This window comes from Mytilus edulis, chromosome 3 (genome assembly GCF_963676685.1).
Source record: "Mytilus edulis chromosome 3, xbMytEdul2.2, whole genome shotgun sequence".
NCBI classification, from domain to species: Eukaryota; Metazoa; Mollusca; class Bivalvia; order Mytilida; family Mytilidae; genus Mytilus; species Mytilus edulis.
The window spans coordinates 11,286,915-11,313,594 of record NC_092346.1 but is presented as its reverse complement, the minus strand read 5'-3'; the positions used below and the strand labels follow the sequence as shown (position 1 = coordinate 11,313,594).

The window sequence follows — 26,680 nt, the reverse complement described above, 5'->3', positions numbered from 1 at the left end:
AGTGTTCACTTCACACCCTCTAGAAAAATAATGACAAGTTATTATGGAACAGGTGCTTATATACTAGGGTCAAGGTCACTGGCCAGCTATGTGGTTATAGTTTGTTTCTTTAAACAGAGATATTACATGTAAGCTTCACCCCTCATAGAGAAGTTAAGCTAATTTATTACTTGAGACCGAAGGCGAAATATGAATAAGAATACAATAGATAGTTTTTCAATTAGCATAATTTGATTAAGAGGATGAAAGTTGAAAAAAAAGACAGGAGTCACAGGACATGAGTTTTGAGTAAAAAAAAGACAGGATGAGACATGTTGAAAAAAAGGCAGGAATGAATAGAGTGAAAAATAAAATGCAGGACATATCAAAAAGAAGGCTTATAATCTACTTGAGAAGAACTTCTGCTAGTTCTATCATTTTCTGATATTTATTCCAATCTATAATTTCACACTGAACGCCTACGTCTTTACATTTGTGCGACACAGTTTGCGTGGCTGTACTTTTGCCTTCAACAATGACGGGATCTGGTACTACAGTTGATCTACAAGTATATCTGCGTCCGTCAGGAAATTCTACACTTTCGTGTTTCACAACAGCAATTACTTGACACTGTTCTTCCTGTGACTTTTGTATTGCACACTGTCTCGCCATTTGGCGAGTATCATTAAATTCTTGCTGTAAATCGTTATTCAAAGATGGATGTGAAGAACCAACTGGTAAATTACTTGTTAAGTTAAAGTTTTTTAGTAATTTTTCGGAAGCTGTCATATTTTGAGAACTTGAAGAAGTGTTACTTTGAATGATTTCAAATTTATCCTCTTTCTCTGTTTCATCTAATTTTGTTGGCAATGGTGAAAATGGAAAGTCCATCATTTTATTAACTTTTTTTGACTTTGAGCTTTGTCTGTGATAAGATTGCAATGAAACTGCCGGTTGACTGTATTCAGCAATTTTTAATTCTCTCTTATTTCTCTCTCTCAACCTTTTCAAGTCTTCTTTACAAATGTCAGCATTGACCATTTCAAACAGTTGTTTCTTGTAACATTTCATTTCTTCATGCAATAGCCTGAAATAAAACATTTTTCAAAGATATTTTTAAAAAATATTCCATGATTTAATCATTTGTTAATCTAATTCATCATAAAAGATAAAAAAAAAAAAAAAAAAAAAAAAAAGATAGAGCACCACGGGAAGAAAACTCCAGTTAGCATTTTTATGGATTTGTAGTGGAGGAGCCATTTTTTCAAGAAAATAGTACACTAAAACAATAAGACAAGAGTTCTTTTGACTCTGGATAACTTGCCTTGTCTGGAAGCACAAATAAAATATTTAGTTACTATAGAATGTATGGTACAAGATATAACATTAGAAAACTATAAAAATATTTGGTTTATTGGTTGATACTGTTATCTTTTAAAGTTTATTTACTTTAAATCAGTCATTAACACTTGACATGGGTAAAATCTCTTTGTTCTTACTGTGCTATAAGCTAAATAATGCACAGCTAAGGTGTGCATTAACAACCTCAGATATACTGCACAGTTCAAATCTATTTTTACCTTTAGGGGCGTTTCCAAAAGGGGTGTAACATGTATTCTATAAAATTCAAAAAATATTTACGATTGCAGCGAGACTAAAATCTTTACGTTGTCCAATTCAATGGTGAACAACCAATTTCCCCCTTTCTTTACTCTACAAGAAATTTCCTAGGAGCCGTTGATGGCGGAATATCATTTGCATATTTCTAAAACGTTGACATAAATTGATGGTGTCATGTGTTAAAACAGTTATTGGCCAATCAAATCGGTATATTGGATTTAATCTGCACAGCTTGTGTGACCCCTTAACCCTATCTCCTATGTCGTCTGTTCGGGTTAACCAAGCTGTGCAGATTAAATCCAATATAAAGACTGGCTTGGTCAATAACTATAACATAATAGCTGATAAAATATTATTAACAAAGATACTTACTGAGAGAAATACTGATATGCCTTTAGATAGGGTAAACAAACAGAAGTAACATTATCAGTGTCAACAGGGATACAGTCAGGTTTGAATCCAGTCTTCTTAAGATCTGTGATATTGCCTAAACCTCTTTCCATCATCCAATTGTAAGCAATCTATAAAATAATTTGTATAGGTCCTTATACAATTTAATGTTAAATCATGTCATATCTAATATTATGCAATCTTTCCATAGCACTTAAAAAAAATGCTTTGCTGGACGTAGCTTGATATGACCAAAGAGGTTGAATTCTGAACATTTGGAGCAAGTATGGAGACTTTATTATAGCTTGATACAGCTCTGAATTTGGATGGTGATTAAAACATTCAAAACCAACATAAGTTTCTGACACAGAATGATTTTGGTCAAAGAACTGCAATTTTACATATAAATAATGTTTCCAAAGGCGTTACTCTTTTAAAAGTACTTGATCGGAACTGATTTTCAAACCTGTCCAATATATTGCTGATTTATGATATTAATTTCATGAAAATCTGGCATGAATTTTACAGGTGAGCGCTCTAAGAAGACTCGACAGACAGACAGAAAAACAGACATCCAATATTTCTATTCCCCATCCAACACTTTCTTGGGAGACAAAAATTAAAAAAAATATGACCAGTAAAAGCATTTTGTTTGTAAGAACTGGCAGTAGAAGAAAAATTAATAAAAAATGGAAGGTTTCAACAGACAAACAAATTGATGATGAACGATTGAAATGAATTCATAAAACACATCAAAAGTTAACTAACTGTTGTTGTGGGCTTTTTTTGTATAGACAAATGGAAGTAGGTTCTTTATACATGTTCTACATATTGAAGACTTAAACACTTTGATAGGCCACTAGTCTGAATACCACTGGTAAAGATAGTCGGCAAGATAAATTCATTTCATAAGTGTGCTTTTAAAGTAGCCTAATACAATATATATGCATAGGATGCCTTGCTCTCACTCCATATGGAATTTACTGACCCCAAAATTATAGCATTAGGTCACTTGCATGCACACTATGTAACTGATAGTAGGTAACATACAAATAATGATAACTGTGAAGGGTCATTTCTTAAAAAAAAGCATACCGATAGATCAAGACATGTTTTTTTTTACAAAATGATAGCGGAGGCAAATCAGAAGCGGATTAAGAGAGGGGGGCCCCCCTTTTCTGGGAAAAATTTGGTTTATTATATAGGGAATCACTGAAGCATGACAGGAGCCGACCCCTCTTAGGCAACCAATGGGCCCCCACTTATGAAAATTTCTGGATCCACCACTGCAAAAGGGTTCTGTTATAACTGTGGTGGACAATAATGATTTTTCTATAGATAAAAGACAAACCTTGAGATCAAATATTTTAGTTCCATCCAAAATGATTTCATATCTGTCAAAAAGTAGAGCACATGTCTTTGAATCTAGTCCATTGAACACCTAAAAATATAATATTATGTCAATCATTTTATTGATTTTATCCTGCAATCGACCATTTTACTATATACCTGTGTACCAATAACATACAGCAATAATTGTATAGTATAATTTTATAGTCTCCTGGTATCTTGTAAGTGAATGTTTATGCTCAAATAAATGTTTACATCACAGTTCAGTTATTGGTTCTCATTGCTGTCAATGTTTAAGTCAGGTCAATTTCAATTATAGACTTAACCTTGAAAACTAGACATTGACTAATTAACCATGAAAAATTAAGGTCAAATAAACGCTGTCAGGCAGACATTTATAATCATGTCCATACACCAAAATCAGTTGACATATTGCTTGTAGTATACGAGAAGAGGACCAAACTAAGCAATCTAAACATTGACCAAAGTAAAATGAGGTCAAGGACATTTGATTCCCACCAGACATAAATCTATACACCAAACATATTTGACCTACAAAAAAATTATTGCTTATTGTATTTGAAAAACAGACCAAAATACAAAAACTTAACATTGACTAATGAACCATGTGAAAATGAGTACCATGTCAGATGAAACCTGCAAGTGAAGTCTGACATGCACAACTTATATCCATTCCATACGTGTCACACGGTTTTTGATATCTGATCAGACCTAATACAGTAACTATTCCCTAGATCACTGATCCATAAAATGATGTTGAGGTCCTTATTTATCACTCATTATTAGGTAGTGAGAAGTTCACATACATTTTTTTAAGCAGTCGCTGATACTTGAAAATTAGGTCAAGGACAAGGGACATACAAACTTTGTAACAGAAAGCAAATTGGTATACAAGGTATGAAGCATCCAGGTCTTCCTTCTATGTTCTGAAATACAAAGCTTTAAACAAATAGTTTACCCTGACACAGCTGGGTTATTAATCCCCGTCTCGAGTTATGCTAGGGGAGACAATAATGCAAACCTGCCAACATTTCAAAATGGCCATGTGGGTTTTATGTGCAAGATGGCTCTTGTTGTCATACAAAACAATTAAAGTGGCTTTCAAATTGATTGGCTTCTTAATACTTTTACAAATGTATATAGCCATGGTATATTGATTGCTTTGTTTTAATGTGCAAACAAAATTCCTCTTTCAAAATATCCATTTTGGAATTTTTATGGGGGAAATCCCCTGTAATAATGACAGTTGACAGGTATGAAAATGATAGTATAAATCCTCACTTTGATTGGTCCCTTTGGTTCTAGGGTCCAACTGAAAAACTCTGCCACTCTGCCAGCCATTATTAAGTATGGATTTGTTTCAACATCAAATATATAAGATTTATCTTCCGTTATACAAGTAATTCTCCTTAAAGCATCATGATAGTCTGATAATTCAACATGAACAGCCACCACATCTTTTTCCATCAAAAAGTCTACAGCACTGACACCAGCATCATGTTCAACTATTGTGATTATTTCATCATCTTGAATTAAATAAAGTGAAAAAGACACACATTTATTCTAAAAACAGTTGTTGGCATGACACGGGTTATGTTCTTCTCATATATCTTATGATGGTATGATACTAAACCCCTAACGGGAAGGATTGTGCCTGATGTTCATATGATGAAATCATAATCTTTCAGTCAGTTTAATTGAAGTCTGGAGCTGGCATGTCAGTTAACTGCTAGTAGTCTGTTGTTATTTATGTATTATTGTCATTTTGTTTATTTTCTTTGGTTACATCTTCTGACATCAGACTCGGATTTCTCTTGAACTGAATTTTAATCTGCGTATTGTTATGCGTTTACTTTACTACATTGGTTAGAGGTATAGGGGGAGGGTTGAGATCTCACAAACATGTTTAACCCCGCCACATTTTTTGCGCCTGTCCCAAGTCAGGAGCCTCTGGCCTTCGTTAGTCTTGTATTATTTTAATTTTAGTTTCTTGTGTACAATTTGGAAATTAGTATGGCATTCATTATCACTGGACTAGTATATATTTGTTTAGGGGCCAGCTGAAGGACGCCTCTGGGTGCGGGAATTTCTCGCTACATTGAAGACCTGTTGGTGACCCTCTGCTGTTGTTTTTTATTTGATCGGGTTGTTGTCTCTTTGACACATTCCCCATTTCCATTCTCAATTTTATTACTAAGTTAAAAAACTTGTGTTCAATCCATTTGTCATTTTTGAACAATAAAATATGTTTAAACTAATTCTTGGTAATTAAAACGTAATGATACAAACATACATAGCATAGAATAAATTGAATAAAATTTCATACCGCTTAATTTATCAGGTACAGGTATTATATGTTATGAACCATAATTCAGTAAACTATGGTGTAGCAAAATAAAAAATCTCTTTATCACACACTATATAGTGGTCCGAGCAGCAAATATTGAAAAAGTCGCATATTTAACAATGTTAAATTACCTCAATACCTCATGTCTTAAATTGTTTATCAATTATTCAGCTTTAGAAAAATGTTTGTTGTAGATATCAAATGTGGTACAAATGATGTTAAAAACAGTCGTATTAACTGAATGTACCCAACATGAATCAAATACCACACTGCTGGTTTGGTAGACAAATCTCATAACTTACACCTTCTAAAAATAATTTGTGATGAAATTGGTAAATACAGTTACTCTGGAACCTCATACACTATAAAGGTATGTTTAAGTAGTCGTATATATAAATCACAATGCATATGAAAATAGCACTGAAAAATCCTTGTTTTTTACCTAGCATCATTTGCACCTGCAATATAGATGTGTTTTAAAAGTACAACAGTAAAGCTGCTATAAAATATTTCAATCGACCCGATTTACTTTTTTAAGTTGGTCCATAAGAAGCTAAATATTTGGCTAATATCTTCTTTTTATTAGGATTTCGAGTCGGGATATTATTCCTGATATTTGTCACACATTAACAGACACTGTTGTGGTTTCTAGTTATACTTGATTAAACGAAGGTCATTTGTAGTCATTATCAAGCTGATTTCTTGTTCATTTAAGAATTTCCAAAGCCTTGTGATTTTTTTATGTTGTTTGATATTGTTGTTTGTTTGTTTATGTTGAATTTAACCAAGAAAGTTAATATCAGTTTAGGATTTGTTTGGTTTTCACGTGTGTTTGATTTGTTTTGTATTCCAGTCAATAGAGAATTTTACTGTCTCGTTAAATCTGGCCCCACTCAATACCAAGAAAAGGTGAGTTGTAGTTAGTAGTACCAATTTTTGTGGATGTAGGAAAACTTACATGTTCATGGATATTTAAATTCATGTTTTTGCCGAAGTCTGCTTTAAAGCCTTTAGAAAAATTGTCATTCGTTTAACATTTAATATTTGTGGTTCACCTGTTCCCACAAAATCAACGAAAATTGGTACTGGTATCCCACCAAGAAAAATGAATCCACATTATATTGTTTTCCTTGTACAGTTATCTCCCATTGATATAAGAACTTTAGTAATATAATATAAACAAGAACATACTGTACATATTTCTATGTGTTAATTCAAATTTAGTTACAATTTACTGCTTAATAAACAAATTGCTGAGAATTTCTCAAACTTCTCATTATGAAGTTTTATTCATGATTATGTACAATTGCAAAAGACCAAAGTTTTGGCTGAAAGTTTGATATTTCTAACTAGTTCTTATTTATTGAGTTTCATACATTCAAGAATTTCTGGTCTTTAAATAGAGATTTGCAATTTTTAACCACAGTCAAATTTCAAGAATTTCAAACTTCCAGTTCATTGACTTTTACTTACAAGCAGAACATATAAATTCTTCTCCAGTACATGAGCCGTCAGCAGAATCTTCTAAATGATGTACGAAATCAGAACTGTTTGGAAATTCTTCGTCTTCATTGAACATGGTTGATTCAACATCATTTTTATTATTTACACTTTCCTGAACTCCATTTTCTTCATATTGTAACTGAAAAAATATAATTTTAAAATTTTACATTGTATTAATATATTTCCTGCTTATACAATTAAGCTAATTTTAAAAGTGACATATACATAAGAAGTAAGTAAGAATACTACATACACATAAGGGAATTAACTTCTCTAACAGAAAATTGGTAGAAAATCAAATTTCTTATTCTTATATTCATTGTGTACATCAGATATCTAGAATTATCTCTTATGCTGAAGGGAGATGACTAGTATGAGGTAATAAATCTGCTTGAAATAAAATTTGAATCCTATGCATGATAATTATAAATAAACATCAAAAGAATTAACTACAAAGAAAATAAAATTTGTCCTTGTAACCTTTTTCAGATAATCTACTGCATGGCTATTGTTTTCAGCTTCATCTGTGGTGATAATTTCGCAATCTTTAGCTGTAAAAAGAAAGAAATACAAGAATGAGTGTCTATATTGAAGTACCAGGTCAAATACTACTTTACATTACTACACTGATATTTAGGAATCAAAATATTCTAAATTGGTTTTTTTCTACATAATATGTATATCTTAGGGAGCAACCATTTTACTTCAAGGGGGGTCTTTGGTCACAAATTTATTTAGTTTTTCAACGCAATCAATCAGATGAAGTTTTTTTCAAAATTTAACACTGATAATTATGGCGAAAAAATGCATTTTTTTGGGGTCATCTCATGATCTGCTTGACCAGAATATTTTTGTTCATCAAGTTGGAGATCAGAATAATTTTTAAACACCAACCATAACCACCCTCAAAGTTAAATGGTCATTCCCTTAGTTAACTCAAAATAAAAATTTGAAAATCTGCAAACCAGTCTATGTTTTAGTTGTCAGAATATGAGTTCTTATTAATGCGATACTCTACCAGTTGCATTATTCACATTAATAAAAACCTAGCAATAATTTATGACTTTACGGTATTATTTTACATAGTTACAGCTAAGTTAGAACCAAAATGAAGTCTCAGAGTCTAATAGTATTTCACATGAAATTATGACAGATTGCACTGACAATTTTTCACAGCATCATATACATTTAAATATTAATTTTCTGAGAAAAAGTGTCTGGATGTACACTTTTCCCCGGACACTTTTATGGCTCACACTATAGTATAATATATGGTTGTGAAAAATTAATTAATGCGCATAGATGATAAACCACCTTATTTGCAAATGCATTTATTCTATGTTTAAAACTATCATCCGGAGTGGCTGAATCAACTGTCAGTGATTGATTCAAATGAGAATAAAGTAATTAACAACAACCAATCACATTTAGATCAGATGGTTTTTTATTAGTTCCCACTGATTTATGAAAAAGACTAGATTTTTATATTAACATCCTTGAAATAAAATTAAAAAAATTCAAACAAGTCTGTTATTTTATGTATTAATTACAGGTAAATCATTAGCAACTTACAAGGATTTACATTATCATCGTGAGCTATTTCAGCAAATTCCTCCTCTGTTTCCTCATGCTGTGCAGCATTTTCAAATTTCTCCTCCATTTCCTGTTGCTGTATACCATCTTCAAACTTATCCTCATCCTCCCAGTTATCATATTTGAGTTTACTCAGAACCCCAGATCCACTTGGTGCTTTCTCATTCTGAGCCTTGGACTTTCTTGGCACATCCACAGCCTTAGATCCACTTGGTGAATCCACTTCCATCTTTTCATTAAACATTTGTGTTGTATCTTCCATTGCAGTCTCGTCTATTTCTGTCTTATCTTTCTTTTTCTGTGTTTCTGTTCCTTTTTCTTTCTCTCTATCTCCTTTGCTTTTTTTGTTTTTATTCTTCTTTCCTTTTTTATCCTGTACCAAACTTGCACCACCAATAGGTACCTTTACTACTTTAACATTCTCATCAAACTCTAATCTTTGTCCTGGTAGAAAAAAGATACACAGATTTGAGTCACTGACTTTTGCCTAAGTAGTATGTAACTTAAGTATACTTCCAATTCAAGGGCTAGGATGAAATTTGAAAAAAGGCAGGATACTAGTAAGCAACTTTGTGAATAACATAAAAAGGCAGGATGGCAATTTATGTAAAATAAATGGGGAGTGTGTCCATAGGGACACAGATGATGCATCCGCTAGCATATAATCTTATAAAGGGACATACCTGTAAAAGTTACACTACCAAAATTTGAACTTAAAACTGAATTTAGTGGTTATAAGCATTATATTTACATTTCATTAAATTTAGTTGAGACAAACTTAAGTTAGAGAATAGAAATTTGTAAAGGGGCATAACCCTAGAATCCTTGTATTGCAGTGATAATTTGTTATAGAACATACTTGGGTTTCTCTGTACTGCTTCTACAAAGTATTTAGGGGGAATAACTCCATCGTCATTTCCAGCACAAAGTATAACATTATTTGCTGACCGGAAAAACTTGAATCCATCTAAAAAAATAAAAAGTTCTTTTCAGACAGAATCAATCAATTTGAAATTGACACATGAGTAAACACAATATAGTTTGGACAAAATGCTAATTTGGTGCATGTATATTTCCATTGTCAATGTAAAGCTAACTGTGAAAGTTGCACACTGAATATTTACATTGTAGATATGAGCAAAACATTTTACCCAAAAGATATTGCACACATATTGATCAACACGTCTATGAAATATGTATTTTTCTTATTAAGACTTTTTACATTCTGTAATCAAATTTAATATCAAATATTAACTGAATTTAATCTAAAATTTGAGTCTTTTATGACCCTTTTTCCACTTAATTCCAAAAGATTGATTCATTTATTGGTGTTCAACACCACATTCAACACATTTTTGTACTTTTTCATGGCATGGTGCGGTCAGTTTTTATTAATTGAGGAAGCTAAAGAGCCTGAAGAAAACCATCAAGCTTCTGTAGTCAATAAAGATTGAAGTCACACACACCGGCCATGTAACCTCAGTCTTTACAAACTAGTGACAAAGTAGTTCAATTACTAATATTCTAAATTGCTTCGCCCGGCACAGCTGGATCCGACCGCAGAGGTCCAACCCTGGACATTTGGGGCAAAAATAAACATAATATTCACGTTTGATACAGGTCTGAATTTGGTTTGTAATTAAATATTTGACACATAATAGGTTTCTGACACAGAATAACTGTGAGTAGTCAAAGAACTTAAAATTTGTTAAATGATTTGAATTCATATTCAATTGTTTGCTTTTGTGCGATACACTGTGCCTGCACAAATTAACCCCCCCCCCCTCCCAAAAAAAAAATGAACCCACATAATTTGCAACCATTACAACCTTTTTAAATACATCATAAAAGTCTTAAAATAGTTTAAAAGCAGTGTAATGGATTACTTATGTTACACTGCTTTTAAATTGTCCATTAACCAGGAAACCCTTGTTTTCCCCCCTTTTTGACCGTAATTTCTAAAAGTTTTGAGCCATATTCCCCCAGAGCCAATCCTAACCATCCCTTTGTGGTATGGGAACTTGTGATATAAAGAGATCCATTCTCTGTTCCATAAGTTATTGTCTGGAAACTAGAAAAAATGCTTATTTGGGCCTTTTTATGGCCCCTAATTACTAAACTGTTAGGACCATAACTCCTAAAACCAATAACAACCTTTTTTGTGGTTATAAATCTTGTGTTTAAATTTCATAGATATCTTTTCACTTATACTTAAGTTATTGTGTGAAAACCAAATGTTTTCGAACGACGATGACGACAATGACGACGACAACACAGTACCAATATACGACTGCAATTTTTTTTGCAGTTGTATAAAAATAAGGAGATGTGGTATAATTGGCAATGAGACAACTATCCACCAAAGTTCAAATGAATAAGTTGTAAGCAATTACAGCCTACAACAATGAGAAAAAACCATAATGTATTGTCAGTTACAAAAGGCAACTGAGACCACTGGGCCACCAAGGCCCCTAAAAAAATTGAAGCCTTACTACAAATATTTGAGACAAAATTTAACTAGAGGCTCTAAAGAGCCTGTGTCGCTCACCTTGGTCTATGTGCATAGTAAACAAGGGACACAGATGGATTCATGACCAAAAAAAAAATTGTGTTTTGGTGTTGGTGATGTGTTAGTAGATCTTTACTAAACAATCTCTACCTTTAATGAACTTGGCTAGAAGTGACACAGGAAAATATTTTGAAAAAATATACAAAAATTGGCTATTAAGGGCAATAACTCCTTAAGGGGTCAATTGACCACTTTGGTCATGTTGACTTATTTGTAGCTCTTTCTTTGCTGTACATTATTGTTGTTTACAGTTTATCTCTACCTATGATAATAGTCAAGATAATAACCAAAAGCTGCAAAATTTTCTTAAAATTACCAATTCAGGGGCAGCAACCCAACAATGGATTATCCGATTTATCTGAAAATTTCAGGGCAGATAGATCTTGACCTAATAAACAATTTTACCCTGTCAGATTTGCTCTAAATGGTTTTTGAGTTATAAGCCAAAAACTGCATTTTACCCCTATGTTCTATTTTTGGCCATGGCAGCCATCTTGGTTGGTTGGCCAGGTCACCTGAAACATTTTTTAAACTAAATACCCCAATGATGATTGTGGCCAAGTTTGGTTTAATTTTGCCCAGTAGTTTCAGAGGAGAAGATTTTTGTAAAATGAAACGACGACAGACGATGACGGATGACGACGGACGCAAAGTAATGAGAAAAGGCCCTTCCGTCCAGGTGAGCTAAAAAAGTTATGATATCTGTCATAATAATTTCTTATAAACAGCTAAAGTGTGTTATTTGGTTGATTTAAAGGGACACAATAGTGGCCTTATAATACCTTTTTTCCTTTCAGATTCAGTTTATAGTTGTCAGTTACTGAAGTGACATTGATTGTAAAACTGTTCATCTGGTTCAATAAAAGTTGTATTGGTAATGTTATTCAATGCTAGATGATCTCTTACCTGCTAAAGCTGCCTCAAGGTTAATAAATATCATCACTTCACAGTATTGTCTCATACCTGTATACAAATTATAGTTATAAATGAAAAAAAAATCACAAAAATCTTTTTTTATGCACACAGTATTTATACACCTACATGCATAGACGACACAAACAATATACTGTGGATTCATTATTATTCCTTGGATACCAATTTTTGTGAATTTGATTAATATCAGTGAACCACGAAAGGAGTAGATCCAGTAAGACCCCTTTTTGGCCCCAAAATATAGCAGTTTTACAAAATTGTTAAAATGTAAACCTTAAGTTATTCATTGGACAGTAAAATGCTTCTGCTACATAAATTTGGGCTGATTTTGACAATACAATGCACATATATCGGGTACTTGAACCATTAAGTCATGCTAAATTACTGAAATCTTCACAATTCTAGCATTTTTGTTAAATTTTAGACGGTTTTCGTGTAAAACGAAAGTGGCCGCATTCGTGTTCATTCTTAATATTGAAATGTAAGTTGTATTTTATGATAATACATAACATATATAAAGGTTGAGGATGAACACGGATGCGGCCACTTTCATTTTTGACAAAAACCATCTGAAAAATGACATTTTTCGGCATATTTGGTAGATTTTTTGTATTTCAGCTTGAATCGGTGCGTTTTTTATGACTTAATCAGTTAAAATCTTTCACATAAACTGATTGATTCAAATAAAATAGACACTTAAGTGTTTAAAAAGTGGTCAAAATCTTTCGTCAGATGAACATGAAATTTGAGGCCAAAATCAGTCCTTACCGGACCTTCTCCTTTAATGTTCAACTAATGACAAATCTTTTAAAGGCTTGTATGGAGACCGTACGTGCATCGTCAAAACCACCAAATTAAATATCAAACACGCAAGTTTTCCTTCATCCATGAAAATTGGTACACATGAATATAAAAGAATCCACCGTTATAAGCATGATTGTGAATTGGTTTAATACTTTTATTTTCAAAATTCCAAAAATGTTAACTGATAAAGAACATTGTATGTGTATTAAAGTGATTTTTTTTTGTAACGTTCAATTGCTTAATTCCATTAGAATAGAGTTAACTTTGTTTGTCTTCAGCAAATTTTATTTAAAACTAGAGGCTCTAAAGAGCCTGTGTCGCTCACCTTGGTCTATGTGAATATTAAACAAAGGAAGCAGATGGATTCATGACAAAATTGTGTTTTGGTGATGGTGATGTGTTTGTACATCTTACTTTACTGAACATTCTTGCTACTTACAATTATCTCTATTCTTGCTACTTACAATTATCTCTATCTATAATGAACTTGGCCCAGTAGTTTCAATGGAAAATGTTAGTTAAAATTTACAAATTTTATGAAAATTGTTAAAAATTGACTATAAAGGACAATAACTTCTAAGGGGGCAATTGACCATTTCCATCATGTTGACTTATTTGTAAATCTTACTTTGCTTAACATTATTGATGTTTACAGTTTATCTCTATCTATAATAATATTCAAGATAATAACCAAAAACAGCAAAATTTCCTTAAAATTACCAATTCAGGGGCAGCAACCCAACAACATTTTGTCAGATTCATCTGAAAATTTCAGGGCAGATAGATCTTGACCTGATAGACAATTTTACCCGATGTCAGATTTGCTCTAAAGGCTGCGGTTTCAGAGTTATAAGCCAAAATCTACATTTCACCCCTATGTTCTATTTTTAGCCATGGTGGCTATCTTGGTTGGTTGGCCAGGTCACAGGACACAATTTTTAAACAATATACCCCAATGATGATTGTGGCCAAGTTTGGTTTAATTTGGCCCAGTAGTTTCAGAGAAGAAGATTTTGTAAAAGATAACTAAGATTTACGAAAAATGGTTAAAAATTGACTATAAAGGGCAATAACTCCTAAAGAAATCAACAGACCATTTTGGTCTTGGTGACTTATTTGTAGATCTTACTTTGCTGAACATTTTTGCTGTTTACAGTTTATCTCTATCTATAATAATATTCAAGATAATAACCAAAAACAGCAAAATGTCCTTAAAATTACCAATTCAGGGCAGCAACCTTTCAACAGGTTGTCCAATTCATCTCAAAATTTCAGGGCAGATAGATCTTGACCTGATAAACAATTTTACCTCATGTCAGATTTGCTCTAAATGCTTTGGTTTTTGAGTGATAAGCCAAAAACTGCATTTTACCCCTATGTTCTATTTTTAGCCATGGCGGCCATCTTGGTTGGTTGGCCAGGTCACCGGACACAATTTTATAACTAGATACCCAAATGATGATTGTGGTCAAGTTTGGTTTAATTTGGCCAAGTAGTTTCAGAGGAGAAGATTTTTGTAAAAGATGACTAAGATTTACGAAAAATGGTTAAAACTTATTTGTAGATCTTACTTCACTGAACATTTTTGCTGTTTACAGTTTATCTCTATCTATGATAATATTCAAGATAATAACCAAAAACGGAAAAATTTCCTTAAAATGACCAATTCAGGGGCAGTAACCTATCAAAGGGTTGTCCGATTCATTTCAAAATTTCAGGGCAGATAGATCTTGACCTAAATAACAATTTTATCCCATGTCAGATTTGCTCTAAATGCTTTGGTTTTTGAGTTATAAGCCAAAAACTGCATTTTACCCCTATGTTCTATTTTAGCCATGGCGGCCATCTTGGTTGGTTGGCCGGGTCACCTGACACAATTTTTAAACTACATACCCCAATGATGATTGTGGCCAAGTTTGGTAAAAATTGGCCCAGTAGTTTCAGAGGAGAAGATTTTTGTAAAAGCTAACGACGGACGACGACGACGACGGACTATGGACGCCGGACGCCAAGTGATGAGAAAAGCTCACTTGGCCCTTTGGGCCAGGTGAGCTAAAAATGTTAATGACGTCAAGGTCACTTGACAAAATGTCTATATATGAGCTGATAAACAAAATAACGTCAGCCAATCAGAAGACGTGTTACATCCAAAATTAAATTATTGTTGATAAAGCAAGTAAAGTTATATAAAAACAGAACTCATTTTGACTCTGGCGTGACTGGCATGTAAAAAGTAGATCATATCAAATGACATGTCAGATGAGCCTGTATAATCCTTGCAAAAAATCATACACCAAATATTGGTGACCTACCATGTGACAGTACTCGAGAATAAACAACATTCTTAAAAGAAAGAAAAATTAAAGTGCTGGTAAGCGCTGAACTTGATTCAAGATTGCTTTCATTTATCTGTGGGAAGTAAAATTAAACATTGCATTGTATAAAAGATTGGGTGTAGTTGATTGAACTACAATTATGGACAAAGGAACTCCAACTTAAAAGATTACTTTGACAATGACAGCATTTTTTTTTTAGAACAGATATTAGCTTCTGGCACCTTGCACAAATTATGTAATTTTTGTGCCAAGAATAACATCATTTTGTAACATATGATTTTGCGTCTTTTAGAAGTGTGTTCTTAGTTTCACCAGCAACCTGAAGATGGCTTGATAGCTTTGTTGTCAAACTTAACATTGGTTCAATAATTGTGATGTCGCTGATATGTTCTTTAGGCGGGGTCAATGTATTTGATGTCACAAAGCTGTGATATGCAATTCTATTAAGGACTGAGCAGAAAATATAGACAGTGGGACGACCAATAAGATGTATTGACTGTTATGATCAATGCACTATATTTTGTGTATACCAAAAGTACCAGTAGTGATAAACCTTTGAAGATATAGATATCAAGTTAGTACCATAGTGTGTTGATTGCACTTCTTTACCCACAAAATTATAGGTATGGGCCATTTAGCATATGGTACCCAAAATGGAAAAATTGTCCTCACACAAAATAGTTTTGACATAACTTGTACTGTTACCAGTAATAGAGATACTAGTAATCTAGACAAAAAAAACCCGACCACAATGCTAAATTACATACGTTAACTTAGATCAACAAATATTTACTGTTCCTTAAAACCTAAATGAATCCACATACCAATTATTGTTGACCTATCATGTATAGTTATTGACTTTCAAATCTAATCCTGATAGTTGGTCTGACCACTAGAGTATGAATTAGGAGATACAGGAAAAGCAGGTTGGTTTAGAATCAGAGTAATGAGTCTGACTATATCATAGGTGACATGTCTTGTTTTGGATGGTTGATCACCTTGTGAGCTAACATGCTCAAAAATCAGACTCAAGATTAAGCTTTATTAGGGTTATTAGGGTATCACATATATATTTCACTGTCCTAAATTATAAACATGCATGCAATTCAATACTTACATTATCAAGCATACATCAAACAATCAATAAACCATAAAGTTTTACCATGTTATCCAAAGACTTACCACTGATGACTCCATTTTCTCCTGGTTCTCCTGCAGAAAAGTGGATATGGTCCCTTCCCATTCTACTTAATCCCTATAATAGTTAGATAAAGTTTTCAATATTTGTTCAAACAAGAATTAAGCCAGAAATTTTCTGGTGGGAAGGTCTAACTATTAAACCCTTCAGTTTGTTCTGATATTTTGAACATATTCATGAAATAAAAAAGATAAACCAATCCCTTATAATAACCCTCAACCATTTAAATGCTAAGTGACATGCTGATCATGTTAAAAACTGTTTACTCTAATTTTCCTTCTTTATTTTTGCTACTAGAACACCAAACCACTATCAAGATAAGGTATCTTATGATGGGTATGTGACTAAAATCATACTATTTTAGACCAGCATTCCAGATACAATTTAGAAAGAGCAAAGCATCTGTTTTTCAAAGCTTACCCAGTATATTATTTTTTATTAATAACAAAGAGTTACAATCACAGATAAGTGGTATAAATAATGGGCTGGATATCAGAGAGGATATGCTCATTGTTTTTCCTCCTCTCAGTTCATTACACTGATATTTGAAGTTGACCAATGAGTATGTTTGTCCGTGTTTATGATAATGAATTTAAGTTATAAAGGAAATAGTTTCTCTTATCTAATGTTGTTACATACTGATTTCTAGCAGCTGACTTTACTGTACCATTATCTATTTACTCAACTTTCTAAATATTTTCGAATAATTTTTCGGCTCACGAAAGAATCAAAATTGATCTCAAATATTAATTTGGTTTAAAAATTAAGAATGATAAATAGTAGTAAAGAGTTTTCCATCAAAATTTCAAAAACATAAAAAAATATTGTACAAATCAAAAAATATAAAAATCAAGTAAAATTTTAAGCCTACTGTTTGTTTTATCTTTTCCCAAGCAATATAGTAAGTTCCATGGATAACCATAGAAACTTCCTTTGCAGATAGTAATGGTTTTAATTCCAGATCCTCTACCTGTAAAAAATAAATAATATTCAATGTTGGACTTTAAAGGAAATAAAATCAATAAATGACTATATATACAAATCAAGAGGCTCTCAAGATCCTGAATCAGTCTCCTGTATTTCAGAGGAGAAGATTTTTAAATGTTAGCAAACTTGATGAACAAATTGTGTAAAATTGTCTTTAAAGGGCAATAACTCCTTACGGGGTCAATTGACAATTATGATCTTATAACATTTTTGTAGATCTTACTTTGCTGAACATTATTGCTGTTTACAGTTTATATCTATCTATAATGATATTTAAGATACAATAATAACAGCAACCCATTTTGGTCATGTTGATTTATTTGTCGATCTTACTTTGCTGAACATTATTGCTGCTTACAGTTTATACCTATTTATAATAATAACAAAAAAATGCCAAATTTTGTTAAAACTACCAATTTGGTGGCAGTTCGATTCATCAGTTTTGCTCTAAAAGCTTTAGTTTTTGAGATATAAGCCAATTACTGCATTTGACCCTTATGTTCTATTTTTAGCCATGGTGGCCATGTTTGTCAATGGATCAAAACTTTGGATACAATTTATAAACTAGATACCCTAAGGAACATGAGGAACATTTAGTTAAAGTTTAAAGGTATTTGGGCCACTAGTGTCAGAGAAGATTTTTGAAATAGTTTACGGAGACAGACATCAGACGACAGATGACAATGACAGATGACGACGGACACCAAGTGATGGCATAAGCTCACATGGGGACCTTCAGGCCCCAGTGAGCTACTAAATATATGCTTACTCAGTAATCCTTTTTTTTAATTTTATATTTGCTGAATTTTATAGCACCTATAAACAGCTGTTGCCCTGAAAAATGTGTAATTACCTTCTGAAAGTCATAAATGTTGTCAGTAAATTCTTGTAGATGTCTTATGGCTGGTTCCATTTATGTATTATATCTTATGTATCTTCTCTTATTCAGAGTAAGAAATTTTTTCTTTAATGTATGTGATTTAAGACCCATCTGAGTATGTGTTTTAGGAAACAACTACCCTACTAGACAAAATACAGAAATGAAAAATAGTTTATGGCAACTCGAAATTGCCCCTAAGGTCTGGAACATTCTAAATTTCATAAGATGACTATAAAAATCTGGTTCAAACCTTTTTTTTAATAACAAAAGTAAGGTTTTTCTTACATGTGACTGACAAATTGATTGTTGTCTCATTGGCAATAATTCCCCATCTCCTTATTTTATAATGGCAACCGATGTTCAACTGCAATGCTTTTATTCTTTCATTATATAGCTGGTAAAATATTATCATATAATAGTTAATTATTATTATAAATGTATATTACATGTATAACAATTTGTATGAAAACAACCTATAATGCTATGAAAACTACCCTGAAGACTATAAAACTATTATCTCAGCAAACCTAAAAATAGCAGGATACTATGGAACGCCGTAACTGCCTTATGTTAAAAACTTTCATTATATGATGGTACTTTGACATTATACGATGGTACTTTGACATTATACGATGGTACTTTGACATTATATGATGGTACTTTGACATTATATGATGGTATTTTGACATTATATGATGGTACTTTGACATTATACGATGGTACTTTGACATTATATGATGGTACTTTGACATTATACGATGGTACTTTGACATTATATGCTGGTACTTTGACATTATATGATGGTACTTTGACATTATACGATGGTACTTTGACATTATATGATGGTACTTTGACATTATACGATGGTACTTTGACATTATATGATGGTACTTTGACATTATATGATGGTATTTTGACATTATATGCTGGTACTTTGACATTATATGATGGTACTTTGACATTATACGATGGTACTTTGACATTATATGATGGTACTTTGACATTATACGATGGTACTTTGACATTATATGATGGTACTTTGACATTATATGATGGTACTTTGTCATTTTGTAAAGACAAAAGGAATCATGGGAAATTAGAAAAAAACATGAATGTGTCCCCAGTACACGGATGTCCCATCCGCACTATCATTTTATATGTTCAATGGACCGTGAAAATGGAGAGAAATCTCTAATTTGGCATTAAAATTGGAAAAATCATATCATAGGGAACTTGTATACTAAGTGTCAAGTTGATTGGATTTCAACTTTATCAAAAACTACCTCGACCAAAAACTTTAACTTGAAGCGGGACGAACGGACGGACGGACGCACAGACCAGAAAACATAATGCCCATAAATGGGGCATAAAAACAAAATGGACGAATAACTCATGTTGAGTGTACTAAAGAAGGTTGATTTGAAGCATGCGTTTGTACATTATAAAAGAGAATAAATAACACCAAACATTGTGGGTATGCTTTCGAGACATGAATTAGAAGCTCTAGGAGTTTCAAATACAGCAGACATGATGAAGCGTCGAATTGAGTGTATTAAATATGGGACTATTAAATCACAGAAAATTCAAGGAAGTTCCGGACCTGCATGTAGATAAGCTTTTTCATATTTTAGAAGTTGCTCTAACATGCTAGTATGCCTTAAATGTTTGCATGTGTGCTATATGTTTATTAGTGCTTAATTTTAGTTGTGCTTCAGCTTTGGTTGTTAAGGATGTTTGCTACTCTTTTTAAAAATAACAAGCTTTTTACAAGACTGTTATGAAATGATAGTAAATAAATAAGGAAAAAATAAAAGCAGAAAAAAATGGAAGGTCAGTGTGCTTGTTTTCAAGATATAAGCCATAGAAAATTCAGCGGGAAATATTTCTCTCTAGATTTTTCATGCATTTAACATTGACACCTTTTTGGGTTCAAAAACTATGAAAAAATAATAAGGATTTTATGAGATTTTGAAATATGGCTTTTTGAACTTTATGTAACAAAATTATGAATAGAAAAGTAGGGGTTAATGGGCAAAATTTTAAATGGCAATACATGAATAAAACTAGAGAATTCCGAAAATCTGGCAGAAATTCAAAAAGTAGAGGAGCAAACATCCTTAAGATATGTATTTTAGTAGTGATTTGTATGTTTTTCAATGTGCCTATGCTGTTATATATCTTGTCTGCATGTTTGTGTGTTTAAATGTTGTGTTTATGTTATTTTATATTCGGTAAAAAGCTCTTAAGAGCTTATGTTTGTATTCTTAAATGTAAACCGAATCAAAATAAAACTTTGGTATTCGTATTCGTATTTTCGTGGGAAACATGTTCAAGAATATTGGACATTTCCAGGGGAGATAACCCAAGTTAATTGTTAAAGACATTTTTATAAACACTCTGATAGTTTTTAATGGCTCACCGAGATATATTTTTTATTATGACACATGATATCTCGTATGTGTATTTAAATAAACTCTAGACTTCATAATTTTGGTAAATTGACATAACCTTGGTTTTGAATGTATCTGTGTTATTCTATTGTCGATAGAACTTTCAATAAAAATTACCACTTTTTATTTCTAAATAATGAAAGTGGGCAAAGCAGAAACTATTATAAAGTCTACCTTTCTATTATGTCGATCCATTTGTATACTGTACATACAACATCTGTCGAACGGAGGTTTGAAGTTTGCATTTCAAAATGCAGTTGACAACAGAAAACTTTGATTTAAAATTTAAAAAAAAATCTAAATAATTAGATTATTTCATCATTTTTCAATCTTATCTGCTATGGAAAAATCAATTTCGGCGAAAAATGGAATTTTCATGATTTTTAAAGCATCAACCCATAGTCAAAGGTACAATATCCACAATTATTAATAGAAACATAGGGTGAAAAGAAAGAAAATATGAATGTTATTTTCAAATGGCCATTGACATTAGTAAACGCTGACTGAAATTTTTTTTTTTTTGAAGAATGATATTCGGAAATCCTTCTAAAAGTTCACTTGCTATGGGAATTTTTTTATCACATTTAAGGTAAAAAAGATATCTTAAAAATTATAACAGGGTATCAGTGTTTCCCGTTTACATCAATGAGAACTATTTATAAGATATTGATTTATCAATAATCTAGCATTTGTACTGATTAATGTTTAAAAAAATATAAATGTCCTTCATTCTTGTGTATGCTTGTTTACCAATTTTGATGTTGATCTGGTGATATAAAAATGTAAAATCAAAATTGCAGAGGACACCGAGCTACTCGAAATTGACAAAGCAAAGTATAATGTTAAAGTACCATCGTATAATGTCAAAGTACCATCGTATAATGTCAAAGTACCATCATATAATGTCAAAGTACCATCATATAATGTCAAAGTACCATCATATAATGTCAAAGTATCATCATATAATGTCAAAGTACCATCGTATAATGTCAACGTACCATCATATAATGTCGTAGTACCATGGTATAATGTCAAAGTACCATCGTATAATGTCAAAGTACCATCATATAATGAAAGTTTTTAACATAAGGCAGTTACGGCGTTCCATAGGATACACTGATTATATAAATTTCTTATGTACTTGATGAGCATACACTTATGTTATAACAAATTAAAATGTTTTATGCTTCAAAATTTTTTTGACAGTTTTATATATTGTAAATATGAATAATTCATAGAAATATTGTAACAATAAATTACTATCCTATATATTGGAAACACATGACAGCTATAATTAAATGACACATTAACTTACAAATCTTTCAGTCAATAAAAAATCTGTTAATATATATAAACAAGAACGTCTCAATTGAAAACAACATTTAAACCTATGAATGCATTGGATAAAAACCACAATTTTTATATGTGTGCATTTAACAAATTTCGTTGTAGAAGTGTTTAATACAGCACAAAAGACCAAAAGAGTGAAATATTATATTTAACAAAACACGTTTGACTAGCAGGTCAAACAACTGATGTTCTTTAACCCTGCTGCAATTGGCGATTGCCAAAATAAATTGATCACAAGATGTAACAAAATGGATCTTAATGTTAATTTAATACTAAACAGAAAACAATAAACTTGCGGCAAAGGTGTTATACCACAAACATGAGGTGCAAAAATTTGTACACCAGATCCGGATTTCGACAATAAATATCTCATCAGTGATGTTAGGGAATGAAACAGTATATAAATAACATAAATAATATAACACATATATAAATAAATAGTATCTTTCAAAACTACAGCAAAACATTACCCCTGATCTTTGCAGTCTTCTGTCATCATATTGTTGATAACCACCTCTATTGTATCTCTGACCTTGCTGATAACTATTGTTGTTGTCAGAATAACCTTGATATCTTTGACCTCTGCCATGACCATCTCTATTGGATCCTTGACCTTGCTGGTAACTATTGTTGTTGTCAGAATAACTTTCATATCTTTGACCTCTGCCATGACCATCTCTATTGGATCCTTGACCTTGCTGGTAACTATTGTTGTTGTCAGAATAACTTTCATATCTTTGACCTCTGCTATGACCATCTCTATTGGATCCTTGACCTTGCTGGTAACTATTGTTGTTGTCAGAATAACTTTCATATCTTTGACCTCTGCCATGACCATCTATTCTATCAAGATACCTCTGAAGCTGTTGAACTCTCTCTTGATTTTGATAATCCTGGTAGATAGGGGGTCTACCATATCCTTCTGTTTGTGGTCTTTCTTCCCTATCTCTTTGATTGCTGTTTCCCCCTCCTCCAAATATTCTATGCATTGACATCTATATACATTTGTATTATCTGAGAGAGAAAAAATGTATGTTAATTCCTATTTGGATTGTGGAGTCAGAGCTGTATTCTGAATATTATAAGGGTAAGAATATTGTTTTCTTTACTTGTTCTATCTCTTACTGAAGGAAAGCAATCCTGCCACACATCCCCTACCTCAAGAGTCATCATACCATTAGGTCATTTGTTGTGTTTGATGTTTAATAATTTAATTTTGGATGTAACTCGTCTTCTGATTGGTTGACGTTATTTTGTTATCAGCCCATAGACATAATTTAGTCATGTGACCTTGATGTCATCAACGTTTTTTCATGGTTTTCTACGGTTTAAAATGGAATTTAGAATTAAATTATAAGAAATGACTGTAATATTTTTTCTGTCTATTCGAAATAACATAAAAAATGTGGCGCACACTGTTAAATAACCCGCTTCATAGACAGAAAAAATACTACAGTCATTCCTTAAATGTTTTGGTTTATTATTATGAGAAAAATTTTATTTTGGGGGGGGGGGGGGGGGCTTTTTTCTCCTTTTTTCTCCTTATTTCTTATATACTGCTATGATAGAACATTTTCCTAGAAAATATTTAAATAAATATATATTTATAAGCTAATGAAATTATTTTTAATGCTGTAACAACAAATAATTATCTAGTTTTGGCCCAAGAAAATAAAATGTTTGATAATCATTTCAAATTGGCACATAATGTTTAGAAATGTATCAGGTCAAGAAATATCAATGAAAAACATAAAGATTTTTATCTGATGACGTCACAATTACGTCATAATATGTACTGTTTTCACAAAAACGATGAAAAAATACATAATTTATGCAGTTTTCTATCTTTATTTCCGTTGTGGAAACATCCTGCGCAGCCAAGAAACAACAAAATAATTTAACAGAAGCTTTATTATATATATTGGCATAATCTCACCAAATACAAAGTTGTTTCTTGGGTGAGCACATACTTTTTCAATCTAAAATATACTTAAAATTTGATGAAAAAACAAGGAAAATCACAAAATTTAACATAATATGCAAGTTAAGTCATGATTTGTTACCAGGGTAACTTGTTCGATGTCAAATTTGTTTTGTTTTTCTTAGTACCTTATACCTGAGTCAAGTTTTCAGTTATTTAAGAATATGTATGATAACTTTTAAATTTGCATTAATTTGTGGGCCAAATAAGGGCCTAATTGCCCCATCTCCTTTAATTTTGATGTAAGGACTTATTTAAACCTCCTTGTAGACAGTAAACTTGTATATGGATTGTTCATTCTGCTAAAATGCTTCAATTACTCATTTCTGATAACATTTCTATCATAAATGAGTGAAAGTTACCCCATTAATTTTACTTATTGGCCTGAAAAGTTGAAATTTTGAGGAAATGAGAGGTATAAATTGACCAAAAGAGACCTTATAAAGAAGACAAAGAGGTCCATTAGTGGTATTTATCTTCTTAAAATCATCTTGAGTATCAGATTCAACTGTATGTAGATAGATAAGATAAATAATTGATCATTTATTGGTCCACACTATATTCTATATTGATGCGGCTTGGTTTGGATTTGTTGAAAAAATTTTGCTTGAATCGCTGTAGATGTCGTCTTTCTTTATACCAGATTTTTCTCAAACTATTGAACTGATTATGACAAAACTTGACAAAATGCTTGAAATAACCAGTATTACAAAGGAAAAAAGACATTCAGTTTATTAAAACAATAATGTCTTCTTTTTTTTTTAGCTTTTTTTTATCTGAGTTATCTCCCCTACTTTTTGTGTTATCCCCACCTTCTGTGGCAAGTTGAAAAAATAAAATGAAACATAATTATTGTGGTTTTTTATTTCAGAAAATAGAAAATAGATAAATGACCCCCAGAAATATGCTAAAACACCGAATTTTCTATATCAACATGAAAAGTCTTTACACATGAATTACATACATGACATAGCTACACTCAAAATTCTTTAAAAATCTAGACCAATTGTTATCTGCTACTTTAACATTCAAGATAGGGGAAGACACCCCAGCCACCTAAGGGTATGCACGGACGTATAAATAACAATTTACAGATACATTCTTGGACTGTGCTACATAAGGACATGTGATACAAAAGTGGTAGAAAGGAAGGGATATTGCAAAATCTACCATTTCAATTTTGCATGATAACTCCGTTCTGGAACACTAAATTATTTTTTTAAAACAGATCAACTATTTGAGGTTGTACTGAACTACATACCATATATAAAGCATAATCTCCAAAGTGTTAACGTTTTGGTGGTTGCTAGTCTATCACTAGCTGAGATCACTAGAATCTCTTTCAATAGTTATTATATCAAGTTCTTTAACTTTCACTTTCGCTTTCACTTTCACATTTGCATAGTTTTCGTTTCTACAACCAGCCAGTCATGTTCGGCTATAACGTACCGTTAATGGCAAACATTTAACTTTAAAGGGAGTGGGTCACAGGTATTTTAAATAACACCAGGGCCGTAACTACCTATGAGGCAACTGCCTCCCCTGAATTTTCTACACCAATTTTTTTTTAAGTAATAAAATGAAATACTGACAATATGTATACGAAGAACTGGAATTTATATTATAAACAACACAAGTTTACAGTTTTAACAGTGTTATCATGATACGTGACATATCTGTTATTTTCCGGATTTTTGATCGAAAGTGAACCGTTTCAGTATTTTAAAAAAAAAATCATGTGGCCGCCCGTCTGTTATTCAGTATTCGTTCGAGAACACATATGAAACTTTGCAGCAATGCTTTCGACAATTTTGAATAAAACTTAACTATTCAAATTTATTTAGGGGCTCAATTAAGCAGAGGAAGTTCCCTTTGTATTGTGAATCTTTTATAATATCGGAAATTTGTTACCGTCGGCTGTATCAGCTGTTGGGTCAACGTCACCCAATCGTACGAGAACATTATGGTCAATGCCTAATTAGTAGTTAAACACTCCCATTCGTTGTAGCAGGGACTTTCTATACTAAGTATATACTAGTTTAGAAAATCCCTGGTTGTAGTTATATACATGTCTGTTCAGCTTTCAACAATATTGAAATTCAAGGTCCTCGATAAAAAAAGATCTTGCGTTCTATGATCTTGCTGTATATATATTATATTGAGACGTACTTATGAATATAATTATTTTCTGTGACTGTATCTTACATTAATTTGTAGGATCCTTTACTATAGATAATTTAGCTGATCTGTAACAATAACATCTTCATGCCTTATATATCATGTACTGTAGTACGCCGCTAGATTAAAACTGACGTGGAAAGGTAACACATGCCCACCGAAAGCTCTTTATTTTGAGAGCCCAGGTGGTCGTGTGGTCTAGCGGGACGGC

At 32.2% G+C, this 26,680-nt stretch overlaps 1 protein-coding gene across 1 annotated transcript; it reads right to left on the bottom strand.

Annotated features, from left to right (window-relative positions):
- Positions 1-276: 276 nt before the first annotated feature.
- LOC139515035 (uncharacterized) lies at positions 277-25,612 on the bottom strand. Its single transcript, XM_071304595.1, has 13 exons — positions 25,553-25,612; positions 22,781-23,324; positions 17,515-17,613; positions 16,628-16,700; positions 12,279-12,335; positions 9,663-9,770; positions 8,783-9,247; positions 7,691-7,761; positions 7,181-7,349; positions 4,642-4,886; positions 3,341-3,430; positions 1,972-2,120; positions 277-1,066 (listed from the first exon to the last, which is right to left on the bottom strand). The coding sequence occupies exons 2-13, from the start codon at positions 23,303-23,305 to the stop codon at positions 385-387; spliced, it is 2,733 nt and encodes a 910-aa protein (XP_071160696.1). The 5' UTR covers positions 23,306-23,324; positions 25,553-25,612; the 3' UTR covers positions 277-384.
- Between the last annotated feature and the right edge of the window lie 1,068 nt (positions 25,613-26,680).

Bases quoted from the DNA above. Each gene is read 5' to 3' on its own strand.
- LOC139515035 (XM_071304595.1), bottom strand. From the start codon at position 23,305: ATGTCAATGCATAGAATATTTGGAGGAGGGGGAAACAGCAATCAAAGA. The intron at 16,701-17,514 runs GTAGGCTTAAAA...TAACTATTATAG, and splicing joins GGGAAAAGATAAAACAAACA to GGATTAAGTAGAATGGGAAG. The intron at 7,350-7,690 runs GTTACAAGGACA...ATATTTTTTCAG, and splicing joins CAGTAGATTATCTGAAAAAG to TTACAATATGAAGAAAATGG.